We start from the raw sequence: 14,639 nt of genomic DNA on the forward strand, positions 1-14,639 counted from the left end.
ATGGGCAAATGCTGGCAGATGGGACTAGATTAATTTAGGATATCAGGTTAGGGTGGACAAGTTGGAGGTAATGGGTCTGTTTCCATACTGCACATTTCTATGATTCTATAACTGACTGAGAGAAAAATTGCAATGCTGGAGGAGAAAAGGCCAGGGAGAGGAACGAGCTAAGTTATCTTACCGAGAGCCAACATGGCCACAATGGGCTGAATGGCCTTCTGCGCCAGAACCATATGATGATTTTTGAATTTTCTTGCATCGGTCTTGTTCGCCATGTGACCTGTGAGAGCAGAGAGTGCGGGTGGCATTTAGCAGGCATATCACTAAGGTTTGTTTCTGACCCCGTGAGTTGGAGGGAGTGTTTTGATCTAATTCAGGCAAAAGCAAACCTTTCAGAAATCTCCAAAACAACCAAGAGGGAGCTGATACCATGTTAGTCAGGGGAATGATGTGACTTTGGATCTGATGCTGTAATTTGGCTTTAGTATCCCAGGCACAGTGGTCTGTTTCTAAGAGAGATGAGAGAGGGCCCATTGCAAGGCCTCTCAGAATAAGTCCATAAACTGTGCTGACAGGTCACCCAAAGATGTTGGGATAGCCAGGTATCTGCCCTTTGAACTGAGGGAAAGTATGGTATTGGGAGGAAAGAATTTTTAAAAAAAGAACTATCGTGAGGGAAATTGAAAATGATGGCGTCTCCTCAGAAAAATGCCCTCGATATCCAGAGGGACAGAAGAAAGAACAGAGGATGCTAGAAATAAGAAACAGAAACAGAAATTGCTGGAAAAGCTCAGCAATTCAGACAGCATCAGTGGAGGGAAATCACAGTTAACTTTTTAGGTGCAGTGACCCTTCCTCAGAAAAGATATCAGGCTTAGAAATGTATCAGAGATAATGGGAACTGCAGATGCTGGAGAATCCGAGATAATACATGTACAGCTAGATGAACACAGCAGGCCAAGTAGCATTTTAGGAGCACAAAAGCTGATGTTTCGGACCTAGACTTTTTCTGATGAAGGATCTAGGCCCGAAACGTCAGCTTTTATGCTCCTAAGATGCTGCTTGGCCTGCTGTGTTCACCAAGCTCTACACTGTGTTATCTCAGGCTTAGAAATGAAAATTTTGGTCATGTTGGGCTGCCATCTTGTAGGTAAATCAGAACAGAATGCCACATTCCCCAATTTTACTTGGTTTTTGCACTGTGACAGATGTTCCTACTAATGTTTAGTTGGATCTCAGAAAATGGATAGACTTTGTTAAAAATAGTTATTGTTAAAAATGGAAATATGAATCTGCATATTAGAAATCTTCTGAAGCATCTCCCCTCCAGTTCTCTGTGTTGTGCAAAGCTGATAATCCTCTAACAATTTCACACTGAGGAATGGGCTGTGCAATTTTGTAACGTGGATGTGGAGATGCTGGTGACGGACTGGGGTGGACAAAGTCAGAAGTCACACAACACCATGTTATAATCCAACAGGTTTATTGAAATTCACAAACTTTTGGAGTGTTGCACCTTTGTCAGGTGAAATCTGATGAAGGAGCAGTGCTGGGAAAGCTTGTGATTTTAAATAAACCTGTTGGACTACAACCTGGCGTTGTGTGACTTCTGATTTTGTCGACCCATTTGCACTTCTAGTTTCTTAGCTGTTCCCTGCAGTTCCTGCCTCCTTTAAATTGCTAAATTCCCAACTAAATGCCTGTCTACCTAACAAATACCCCAACTACCTCTGCGATGGGTTCCTCTAGCATCAGTGCATTCTGCATCCCTTTTGTGAAATACTTTCCCAGGGTGTCTTTAATGATTAACGGTCTTATTTTCTGTCCCACAGGTAACTGAAAGCAGTTTTTGTTTGTGTAATTTAAATATATTAAATCAATGACTGAAGTGGTTGATCGCTATGAGTTACAGCTCTGCTGTTACCATCTCTCTGTCTTCTGCATATCTCCACGCTCGTGATTGGTTAAAAAGACTAGCCGCATCCCGAACATCTGCCTGTCTGATAGCCTTTGGAAAAGCCAGCTTTGGGACAGCATTGTAACTATCACTCTGTTTGAAGGAAGGGGGTTCAGAGAAGATGCGGCTGAAGGATGCTACGTCAAATTCAGGCTCGGAGAGGAGAAGTACAAAAGTAAGGTAAGCAACAAAGGGCATTTATATAGCACCCTACCTTATATTCTTGGGATAACCCAAAACATTTCACAACCAATGAATTGCTTTTGAAGTGTAGGTTTATTTTTTTGTTGGGGAAATTGGGCATCAAATTCCTTCTCAGCAATATTGCATATTCAGGATAAAAGCTGAAAGAACTGTGGATGCTATAAATCAGAAACGAAGGTACAAACAGCAGGTCTGGCAGCGTCTGTGGAGTGAAATCAAAGTTAAAATTTTAGGTTGAGTTGCCATTCCTCAGAGTTGCTAGAAAAATGTTTGGTTTTATACGGAAGACAGAGCTGGGGCAGGAGGTAAGGAGTAACCGATAGGTGGGGATAGAATCCAAAGAGGGAGAAGAACACTTGGATAGACAAAGGATAAGGTAACAATCTGGCTAGTTTGGTGAATAGCTATTAACGGGGACTGTTAGTCGTGAACAATGGGTTGTGTGTCATAGCAGACCGTGTGACAACACGTTCTGAGGAAGGGTCCCTGGACCCAAGCAGTGAACTCTGATTTTTGTCTTCACAGAGGCTGCCAGACCTGCTGAGCTTTTCCAGCAACTTCTGTTTTTGTTCCTGATTTACACACCCGCAGTCCTTTCAGAATTTATTGTGTGTGTGACAACAAGGTCTTTGCCTGTCCAACTGTTTTTCTCTGCCTTTGGGCTCTATCACTGCCTATTGTTTAATTCCTTATCCCCTCCCACTACTCTAACCTTTGCATAAAAGCCAACATTTTTCGAGCAACCTTCAGTTCTGAGAATGGGTCACTTGACCTGAAATGTTAACTCTGATTTCTCTCCACAGATGCTGCCAGACCTGCTGAGCTTTTGCAGCAATTTCTGTCTCTATTGTTGTTGCACGTTCTGGAACTGGATAATGACCATTTTAATTGGTTTTGGTTGTGAGTTCAATGTTGGCCAGGACAATGAGAAGCTCCCTTTCCCGTCTCAGGATCTTGGACGTTCACCCTTGGTTTAATCTCTGTGTTGAAAGATGGCAGCTCGCTGATTGACTAATTCCCCACAGACGAGTCAACTGTAGTCCAATACTTGCTGTACATTAAGGGGCCAAACCTCACTAGAGTGGGACATCCTATTATCAATTGGCATGAGTTCAGCTGCCCCCCTTCTGGTTGAATGTAGGTGCATTGTATTGTGCTGGAAATGCACAGTGAGGGGGTATCTGGACCCCTGTTAAGGATGGCAACATTAGCTGGCCTCCTTTCCCAAAGAGATTTAAAGATTGAGAAGGGAGCAGAGAAACATTGGAGAAAGAGGGTGAATTTGATCCATGATCACCAAGGGGATGAATCATTATTGGAGATATGCCACTGAGGTTAAAATTAGATCAGCCACAATGATGAAGGAAACTCGAAGGGCTGAGTGGCACACTCTTGTTCCCATGTATGCTTTGAAATCAATCAGACACAAAGGGGAATAGAGCTGGAAAGAATAATTGGATTAAAGAGAGAGGAAAGGGACAAAAATCTATGGTAAAATTTGAAATGTTTTCCAACTTTAACATGCAAGAAGACATAGAACAGCTCACATTGTTCCCTTTCTGAGCCCAAAAATGAATTGAGCATGAACGTGAGTGTAGAAGTCAGCCAGGTGGACCTCATAGAATATGACTTCCCTGATTGGACCAGGTTAACAGCCCAATCAGGGAGTCCTGGCTGACAAATAGAAGTAGGAAATTCAGAGGTTCTGTTCACTCTGAGAGCTGGCTCGAAGGGAGCCGGACCAGTGTCAAGTACTGTGCACATGTAAATAAAGCGCGATTTAGTGACAGGATACTGGCCTCTGTGGAGTTATTTCTGCAGTAGTGTTATTAAAAGGGTATTTACTGTCACTCCTGAGCTGTGCCTTCAATTAAATAAATAATTGCTCTGAAACTCTAGCATCTCCTTAAAAGTAACGAACAGTTTTGAGGGAGAGATGCTAATTATGTGTTGGCTGAATTGTCCAGTGAGTTTAGGAAATAATGCGTCTCCACAGTGCATCCTTCGTTCTGTTGACACTGCTTACTGGTTGGCATGCAGGTATCAGTGTGTGCCTTCAGTATGTCCTCAAGGGAGGTTGGCCCATGTGTTAAAATGTGGCCGTGTGGAAGTGTAGAAACAGGAGAGTGAATCTACGTAAATTTACTAATGAGAGAGACTTTTGTGTTATTGAAACAGATTGAATTGAATTAGCTTTATTATTACCTGTACCCACATGAGTGCAGTGAAAAGTTTAGTAGTCACCACTTATGGCCCCATCTTAGGTACCAAGGTACAGATTCTTTCCCAGCCTAGTGTTGTTCTGTGTTTGTTTTATGTTTCTGGAGTCTGAGACACTTTATCAAATAAACGGTGATTTTGTATGTCTAGAGATCATTAAATGTTTGGTACTTCTCTGCAAAAGATACTCCCCGTATTTTGAAAATCCTTAGAATAGTTTTTAAAGCTTTTCCAAATCCCATCTTGGGATTCTCATCCTGGCCTCTGCACCCGTCTGATCTTTTGTGCATCATTGATCTTCATTACTTCACCCCTGGTGGTCACGTTTTCAGTTGCTCAAGGCCCCAAGTCCTGGAATTTCCTTCCTAAGCCTCTCATGCTCTCTCTCTCTCTCTCTCTCTCTCTCTCTCTCTCTCTCTCTCTCTCTCTCTCTCTCTCTCTCTCTCTCCCCTTCTCTCCTTTGCAGCATTCCAACAGACCTGTCTCTTTGACAAGAATTTTGGCCAACGTTCCCGAAAACTCTACATCTGTCTCTGTGTCATATTCTGTTTTTTTTTGACCTTCCTGTAGAGCAGTTTGGGCTATTTCACCAGGTTGCTGGTGCTATATAAATGCAAGTTATCGCTAATAGATGTAGAAAGTCTTATCACACATCCAAAATGCTCCATAAACTGCAGCTTGTGCTGATTTGTCGGATTGTGTCCTCAGGAACCACTAGCGTTATGGCTCTGTTACTTAGTAGTTGTCCCATTCCTGAAATTTGGATAAAGTCCAGTAACTTAGCCGTCAGCTCTCTCCTCATGGAAGTCTCCCTAAATCTGAATGTCTTGACCATTCTCTCCTCTCCAGGTTCTATACAAATGCACAAATCCTCAGTGGCGAGAACGGTTTAATTTCCACCTATTCTGCAACAGGACAAATATTTTGGAAGTGGAAGCCTGTGGGAAAGGCAGCCAAAAACAGGAAGCAAGCTTTGGCATGTAAGCTCCTTATTTGTTGTGATTTATTTTCAAATTTTATAAGGATGCAAATAAAATGCTGCTGGAATAAGAAAGGTACTTAGTATTTAATCCATATTCTGCCTAAACCGCTGGGTTTGTATTATTTATTTCTGACATGTTGGTGGCATTCCTAAGATTGTATTTATTGCCTGTCCCTAATTGCCCTGATGGTGTTGCGTTAATGACAGAGTGTTAAGCTGGAATAGGGGAGCGAGCGTCCTTCCCTCAAGGCCATAGAGTCAACCAGTTACTTACAATTTATGTAACTGTTCAGTAACATTTCTGATCATTTTCAACGTTTTTAGCTCCTAAAGGAGACTGAGCGTTTAATAGACAAATAGCACAAGACCACCCACTCGCTTCTCCAATCCTTGTTACACTTCACCCCACAGTCTCTGGATTGCAAGTTCACTACATTAACCAGAAAGCCACTGGGATGCGTGTGTACTTTGTTGTCTCTTTTTCAAGCCCCTTCAGAGGACGTTAGATTAGATTAGATTCCCTATAGTGTGAAAACAGGTCCTTCAGCCCAACAAGTCCACACAGATTTGTGATTGATTGCTAGGATACTCTACTTCTGAAAACTCTAAACTACAAATAAAAGGATGATGAGCATTTCATCTTGGATTTTAAACAATGACCTGAAATTTTCATGTAATCTCCATTGTATGACCACCTTCACAGTACAGCAATTGAATTTTTAGTTACTTCAGTCTGTGTTTGCTGAACAGCCAATGAGGCCTTGTGGCTTTAAGACATCATGGCACAACATTCTGGCAGTAGAATATTTTTATATTGTTTTATTTTATATACAAGGACATTTTTAAACCATCAGGCTTGTCATGATTACACAGCACACCAGATCACTAAATTTTCTATTTAAGTTGATGCTTTCAGTGAGTAAAGTCCTGGAAACTTATTGAAAATGTCAGAGGCCTCCAGAGTATTTGGATAGATGTGGCGTCTTAAATCTTGACTTTCACAGAATCGAAGTGAGATGCTGCCAATTATAAACTTGTGCCTGATTGTCACAGGATTTTTGATGTGTTCCTCAACCTTCATCAAATGAGTGGCCAGTCATCAGTGGACAGTTAACTTTGGCAGCAACCTGTTGGGAGATGTTGTTACACACCTCTGGAGCAGATGGGATTTCAACCTGGGCTAACACAGGTGTTAGTTATGCCTGGAAAGCTCATAAAACTATGAACATTTTTCATTCCTTCCAAACCCAGAGCCAAGTCCACCTAGAAGGACAAGGGCAGCAGATACATGGGAACATCATAACTTGCAGGTTCTCCTCCAAGCCACTCACGATCCTGATTTGGAAATATATCACCATTCCTTTACGGTCACTGGGACAAAATCTTGGAACTCTCTCCCTAATGACACTGTGGGCCTATTGATGGTGAACTGCAGCGGTTCAAGAAGACTGCTCTCCATCATCTTGTCAAGGGCAAATAGGAATGGGCAATAAATACAGGTCCCACCAGCAGTGTCCAAGTCCCATGTACAAAGAAAAAGAGTTGAAATGATGACATTTCTCTTGGATTAATATCATTCATCTTTGAGATATGGATATTGCTTGCAAGTCTGGCATCTATTGCCCGTTTCTTGTCACTGCTGAGGAGATGGTGATGAGCTGTCGTCTTGAACCACTGCAGGTCCTGAAAAATGTTTTTCACTGAGGGACATTAGTCTGTGGGAATTCTTTTGCAGTGTGAGCCATTGAATTTATTCAAGGTAAGGTAGAGACAAAAACATAGTGTGCTGTAGAAACACAGAAGGTTTGGCAGCTATTGTGGATGCAAAAGCAGAGTTAATATTTTAAAGCAGATTCGTATAGGGATGAAAGCTTGATTCATCCTCTCAGCACACAAACCCAAATCTTACTGGCCCAAATACCTTAAAATTTCATTGAATTTTACACCTCAGAAGTAAGCCATTTTGTCCAATAGCTCTATGTTGGTCCAGTAGCTCTGTACCAGTCTAGTTGTTCTGCACTGGTCCAATAGTTCTATACTGACCTTAATGCTCCATAGGACATAGGAACAGAAGTAGTCCATTTGGCCCATCCAGTCTGCTCCGCCATCCAGAGAGTTCATTGCTGATCTGATAATCCTCGACGCCAGTTTGCTGCCCTTCCCTCTATTAACCCTTGATCCCCTTTAATGATGAACATTCCATCTCTTGGCCTTTAATATATTTAATAACTCAGACATGACAGCCCTCTGAAGAATTCCACAGATTCTCCACCCTCTGAGAAAAGAAATTACGCTTTGTGTCTAAAATGTGTGAGCCCGTACCCTGAGGTAATACCCTCTGATCCTGGACTGCCTGACAAGGGGAAACAAGATCTTTGCATGCACTCTGTCAGGCGCACTGAAAATTTTAAATATTTCATTTTTCTAAACTCCAAGGAGAACAAGTGTGTAAGCTGTTTGGGACTGGATGCCCACTCCCACTTTATTTCATTCTTTCTAATCAGCAAATTTTTACCTTTCACATTCTCATCTTTTTATCTGTTTCCACTTAAACATATTCTCTGAAATATATTTAAGCTACTTACCTCCACCAATTCAATGTCATAACAAGTTCCCACACATGGCCCTCATGAGCAACACCATTCTCTGGATGAATGTGTTTCTTCCGATTCTTTCTTGGTTTTATTTGTTGACCATCTTTTAATGTTGTAGCCCTAAGTTATCGATTGACCAATAAGTTTTGGCAAAGATCTGTAGCTCGGGTTGTGGGTGAGGTGGTTGACTTGCTCGCCGAGCTGGCTGGTTCTCGTTCAGACCATGCTAGGTGGCATCAACAATAGAGCCTCCGAGGAAGCAATGTTATTCTACTTTGTTTGGAAATAATGCTGTCCGGTCCGGTGAGTAGTGTCATTTCCGTGTACAAACCCACGCAGATCAAAACCGGAAATGACAGTACTCACCAAAAGGGACCAGATGGTATAAATTCCAAGTGGAGTAGAATAACATCGCTTCATCGGAGGCTCCACTGTTTAGGTCACCTCGCCTGGTGACGGAACGTCTGAACAAGAACAGGCCAGCTTGGTGAGCAAGTCAACAACTTCATTGTCTAGTAAATGGAAATATATTTTCAACGCCTGTCCCACTTTACATCGTCACTATTTTAACATCTGCCAGTGGGGCACCTCACAGTCTTCTCTTTTCTAGAGAAAGGAGCCCGAGCCTGTTCAGATAAGTGTTTCATGCATCCAGCCATAACAATGAGTTTGAACCCAGAACCTCAGGAAAGGTGTTGAGGTGTTGAGGGTGGATGCAGATGGGGGTATTTGCTAGAATGGCACCAGGTACATGGGACTTCAATTACATGAAGAGTTTGGAGAAGCTGGGCTGTTCTCACTAGTATTTAGATGTATCCTGACAATGCTAAGACACGCATGATTATGGGCCACATGCTGGAAAATGGAATTAAAGCAGTTTGTTTGTTGTTTTTGACTGGCACAGACTCAATGGGCTGAAGGGCCTTCATCTATGTGATAGACCTCTATGACTCCAAAGTTAAGGTGAAATTTAGTAGGGGTGACTGAAATTATGAAGAATTTTGGTTGAGTAATTAAGGAGAAAGGTTGCTACCAAAGGATACGGAATTGAAATATTTTCCAAAAGGGAGAGAGAGGAGGGAATTCATTTATTTCCACACAGTTGTTATGATGGAGAGTACACTTTCTGAAAGGGTAGGGAGAAAAGTTCATTAAAAATTGCCCAGAAATAGTCAGCACAGTGTGGAGCTGGAGGAACACAGCAGACTAGGCAGCATCAGAGGAGCAGGAAAGTTGATTTGGCTTGGGACCCTTCAGAAATGGTGGGGGGATGCAGGGAGCTGGGAAATAAATAGAGAGAAGGGGTGGGGCTGGGGAAGGTAGGTGGGATGGTGATAGGTGAGTGCAAGTAGAGAGTGGTGGGGATTGGTCAGTGAGGTGGGAGGAGCAGATAGGTGGGAGAGAAGATGGACAGGTTGTGTCAAGTCAAGGAGGCAGGGACGAGAGGGAGGATTGGACATGGGATGAGGCCGGGGACGGGGAGATTTTAAAACTGGTGAATTTCATGTTTAGGCCATCGGGCTGTAGGCTCCCGAGGTGGAATATAGGTGCTGCTCCTCCAGTTGCATGTGGCGACACAGTGACACTGGAGGATGGACATGCCACCCAGGGAGTGGGAGAGGGAGTTAAAATGGCTAGCGACCGGAAGGTGTTGTTGTTTGTCGTGAACAGAGAACAGGTGCTCTATGAAATGCTCTCCGAGCCTCCGCTTGGCCTCACCGATCTAGAAGAGGCCACATCGGGAGCAACGGATACAGTAGACCAGATTGGAGGATGTACAGATGGACTGCATCAAACGTGTCATTCTCTGCTACTTCCGCCACCTACGGTCCAACCCCACTGCCCAAGAGATATTTCCCTCCCCGTACCTATTTTCCTTTTGTAGGGACTGCTCTCTCCATGACCCCCTTGTCTGTTCCACATTCCCCACTAGCCTCACCACCCCTGGCACTTTTCCCTACAATCACAGGAAGAGCTACTCCTGCCCTAACAGCCCCCCCCCCAACCCCCCCCCCCCCCCACCTCACCTCCAGTCAAGGCCCCATATAAATCTTTATTATCTGACTGGTGTTCTTCTGTACATCCTCCAACTTGGTCTACTGTATCTCTTGCTCCCGATGTGGTCTCCTCTACGTTGGTGAGACCAAGTATGGACTCAGAACCTGTTTCATAGAGCACCTACACTCTATCTACAACAACACCTTCTGACCACCAACCATTTTAACTCCGTCTCCCATTCCCACTCCCTGGGTGACATGTCCATCCTGGGCTTCCTCCAGTGCCATAATGACACCACCCAGAAACTGGAGGAGCAGCACCTCATATTCCACCTTGGGAGAATTAACCAGTTTTAAAATCTCCCCACCCATGGCCTCTTCCCATGACCGGCCCTCCCTCTCATTCCCGCTTCCTTGACCTGACACAACCTGTCCATTTTCTCTCCTGCCTATCCCCTCCTCCCAACTCACTGACCAATCCCCACCACTCCCACCTTCCTTCCCCAGCCCCACCTCTCCGCACTCTGTTTATTTCCCAGCTCCCATTTCTGAAGAAGGGTCCCGAACTGAAACGTCAACTTTCCTGCTCCTCTGATGCTGCCTGGTCTGCCATGTTCCTCCAGCTCCACACTGTGTTATCTCTCACTCCAGCGTCCAGAGTTCTTGTTATACCCAGAAATAGGCCCTATTTCATGCAGCAGCGCCAAAATCATGAAGCCTAATTGCTAACAGCTGGACAAATTTGAGTCTGGCATTTCCCAGGCTTTTCTGGAGGTAGAAATGAATTTTGAACAGAAGGCTCTGTTACAAGAACTGAACATTATGGCTACTAAGGAAATCATTGCTAGCAGTGGTCGAAAAGTGATCATTGTCTTTGTGCCAGTATCCTAACTGAACTCTTCCGAAGATCCAAGTGTGACCAGTGCAAAAGATTGAGTGATAAACACGTTGTCTTCGTTGCATTGAGGAGAATTTTGCCAAAACCAACTAGGAAAAGAGAACAAGTAGAAATGTCATATATTGACGGCTGTATGTGATGCCATTCTCCAAGGCCTGGTTTTTCCAAGTGAAATTTGTCAGCAGGAGAATTTGGGGAAATCAGCATGGTGGAAGGCTCATCAAAGTACAGTTGGGAAAGACAACAGAACAATCTGTAGAATCCCTACAGTGTGGAAGCAAGCCATTCAGCCCATTAAGTTCACAGCACCCTCCAAAAAGCATCCCACCCAGACCTGCCTCGCTAACCTATCCCTGTAACCCTACACATCCCTGGACACTACATGGACAATTTAGCATAGCCAAATCCCTTTATCTGCACATCTTTGGACTGTGGGAGAAATCAGAGCACCTGGAGGAAATCCACTCAGCATGGGGAGAACGTGCATTTTCCACACAGACAGTTTTCCAAGGGTGGAATCAACCCCAGCTCCCTGGCACTGTGATAGCCACTGAGCCACCCATTTCACGCAATGATGGTTAAGGTCTGGAGTGCACTTGAGTGTGTGATGGCAACAAGTTCAACTGAGACATTCAAGAGGGAATTAGATTATTATTATTTGAAAATAAATATAATCATTTATTATTAGAATATGCAGGACTGTGGGAAGGAGGGGATTGGCATTAGGACTACTGTTCATTCAGAGTGGTAACATGGGCCTGGCAGGCTGAAGGGCCTCTCCTGTGCTGTGATTTGGTGCTCATATTTGAAGGACTTGCAGGACATCAGGAAAAGGGCAACACATTGGGACTGTTAACCAGCTATTTGGAAAAGCCAGCACAGGCTAGGTGGACCAAAAGGCATCATTTCTTGCTGCATCATTCTGAGACTATACATGAGTATTAACCATTCCTTGGAGAGATGGCTCAGTTATTCATAACTCTGCACTTTCTTCTTTTTCCTTTCCGCTTTGAACGAGGATTTAGTTTTATGTTATAATTACTTTAGCATTGGATCGGTTTTCTGTTGAAACCTGACCTTGGATTGTTTCAAAGAACAGAGAAGCTGAAGTAGACTTTTTAGCCTCTCGAGTCTATTCAACCATTTTAATAGATGATGGCTGATCTGTACCTCAAATCCACTGCCTGCCTTTGATCCCGATTTTGTGGCATCTTTACCTAATAAAGGTCTGTCGATCTTAGTCAAGCTGAGAACTATTCCTGACCAGGCGAAGAACTGCTATTTATTACCTCTCTGTAAGTATGTAATATATGCAAGCTTTGAAAGCACAACCATAAACACTTTGGCTTTATGCAGAAAAGGTACCAGTCAAGAAGTGAGCTGAATGTCATGCTATTTTATCTTCAAAAGAAATGAATTTTGAAATGTAAATGATTGCATATGCTAAAGTTCGGAAAATTTAAGAGGTATCTGAGTTTCCTAGAGCATGAATTGTAGGTACAGAAAATAATGAGGAAATCTAATAGAATGGTACCATTTGTTGCAATTGGATAGTGAATACTTAAGGTTATGCTTCAGTTATGGTGGTGAGACCATGACTTGAGCACTGTGTAGTACTGGTCGCCTAATTTGAGGAAGGATGTAATTACGTTGAAAGTCACAGACAGTTAACCTGAGTATGTTAATCTAGAATGGGCACGTTTTCCAATGAGGAATAGTCATACAGAGGGAGATGAAGGCAGTGTGGTTAGACTATTAAGAGACCCACGTAATATCCCGGGGACCTGGGTTTAAATCCCGCTATGGTAGATGGTGGAATTTGAATTAATTTTCAATTTTAATAAATCTGGAATGGATCTATTGTCAGTTATCAGAAAAACCCATCTAGCTCGCTATCGTCCTTTGGGGAAGCAAACTGCCATCATAACCTGGACTGGCCTATATGTGACTCCAGACCCACAGCAATGTAGCTGTCTCTTGAATTAGGATGGGCAGTCAATGCTGGCCTAGCTCATGAATGAATTAAAAAAAGCAAACTAGGCTGATATCCACTGAAGTTTAGACTTAATTGAAATGTATAAGATGCTGAGGGGTCTTGACAGGGTTGGTGTGGAGAAGGCATTTCCACTTATGATAGAATCTAGAACTACAAGGCACAGCTTAAAAGGGAAGGATCACCCATTTAAAATGGGGATGAGGTGAAATGTTTTCTGACAGAGGGTCATGAGTCATTCGAACTTGCCTCCTTAAAAGGAAGTGGAAGTGGATTCCTTGAACATTTCTGAGTCAGTGTTGGCTACATTTTTGGTAAACGAGGGCGTGAAAGGTTAGCAAGGGTAATTCGAAATGTGAATTTAAATGTTCAGAAGGATCTCATTGTGAGTTGTAGACATAGACCCTGGGGGCTCCAGGGGCAGACAAAGGTGTGGGTCAAGGTCAGCTTAGGAGAGTGAATAGCTGACAATGGGTTATGTGGAAGAGCAGACCATATGATGACAAGGCCTGGTGTGTGGTGTTTGAGGGTAAGGACACAAAAGAACATCCTCAGGACCTGAAATTATTGAACTCCATATTAAGTCTAGAACATTGCACGGTCCCCAAGTGGACAACGAGGTGTTCTCCCAGCTTGTGCTGAGCTCCACTGGAGCACCTTAGCAAATCTGGGACAAAGATGTTGGCCAGCGAACTCATTTGAAATTGAAGTAAACCTTGCTGGATTTTTTTATAGCTTTGCTACATTTCTCTCCATAACCTATGTCGTTCAGACCTCTATATGATTGCAATCAATGTGTTAATAGAGTAATGGAGCACGATGATTCAACATCCCGTTATGTAATGTCCAATAAGTACATCAGATGTGTACTGTCCGTGACCACTCAGTCATGTGTCTGTAGAATGCTAAATTTTTTTACCATTTAAGTTTCTCACGTCATTGTCATTCAGATTGTGAGATGGTTATTTATATCTTTCTGCAGAGAGATGTGTCAAAATGGCTAAGCCCTGGAATTTGCTGGTAGAGGTGGGAAAAACACCCAAACTGAATTGCCGGCAGGAAATCTGACTGACATTTTCCTCAGTTGAATCCTCTGGGGAGTCAGAGTTATTCCAGGAGTTTGCGTTGTTCATAGTGAAATCAGAGAATCCCCACAGTGTGGAAGCAGTTTGAGTCCACACCGACCTTCTGAAGAGCATCACTTCCGAACCCATCCACCTACCCTATCCCTGTAACCCCACATTTCCCATGCCTAATCCACCTAGCCTGCACTTCCCTAGATGCCATGAGCAATTTAGCCTCCGCACTTATGGACTGTGGGAGGAATCCGGAGCACCCGCAGGAAACCCACGCAGACACGGGGATAATGTGCAAACTTCACACAGTCGCCCGAGGGTGGAATCAAACCCGGGTCCCTGGTGCTGTGAGGCAGAGTGCATTTTCATGATAAAGTCAAAGGCAGTGGTATGGGCAAGTAAATGTGTCGAAGGTTTGAGTGATAAAGAAAGGGCCGGATAGGCTCGGACTTCTTTCATTGGAACGTAGGAGGTTGAGCAGTGACCTCATAGAGGTTTATAAAATCATGAGGGGTATCGATAGGGTTAACAGTAGGTGTCGTTTCCCTAGTGTGGGGGATTTAAAGACAAGGGTCATATTTTTAAGGTTAAGAGGAGAGAGAATGAAAAAAGACGTGAGGGGTAAACTTCTTACGCAGCGAGTGGTTCATGTGTGGAATGAGCTTCCTGAGGAAGTGGTGGATGTGGGTACAGTTACAATGTTTAAAAGACACTTGGG

General features: G+C 43.5%; 1 protein-coding gene across 1 annotated transcript in view; it reads left to right on the forward strand.

Moving 5' to 3' along the window:
- The window catches only part of LOC125467232 (multiple C2 and transmembrane domain-containing protein 2-like), a 476,933-nt gene that overhangs the window by 244,839 nt on the left and 217,455 nt on the right, over positions 1–14,639 (forward strand). Inside the window, exons 9-10 of the mRNA XM_048562803.2 lie at positions 1,973–2,137; positions 5,231–5,361. Coding sequence (XP_048418760.1) covers positions 1,973–2,137; positions 5,231–5,361 — 296 coding nt within the window. The remainder of the gene's footprint in view (positions 1–1,972; positions 2,138–5,230; positions 5,362–14,639) is intronic.

The sequence above is a fragment of the Stegostoma tigrinum genome, chromosome 33 (assembly GCF_030684315.1).
Source record: "Stegostoma tigrinum isolate sSteTig4 chromosome 33, sSteTig4.hap1, whole genome shotgun sequence".
In the NCBI taxonomy this organism is placed as follows: domain Eukaryota; kingdom Metazoa; phylum Chordata; class Chondrichthyes; order Orectolobiformes; family Stegostomatidae; genus Stegostoma; species Stegostoma tigrinum.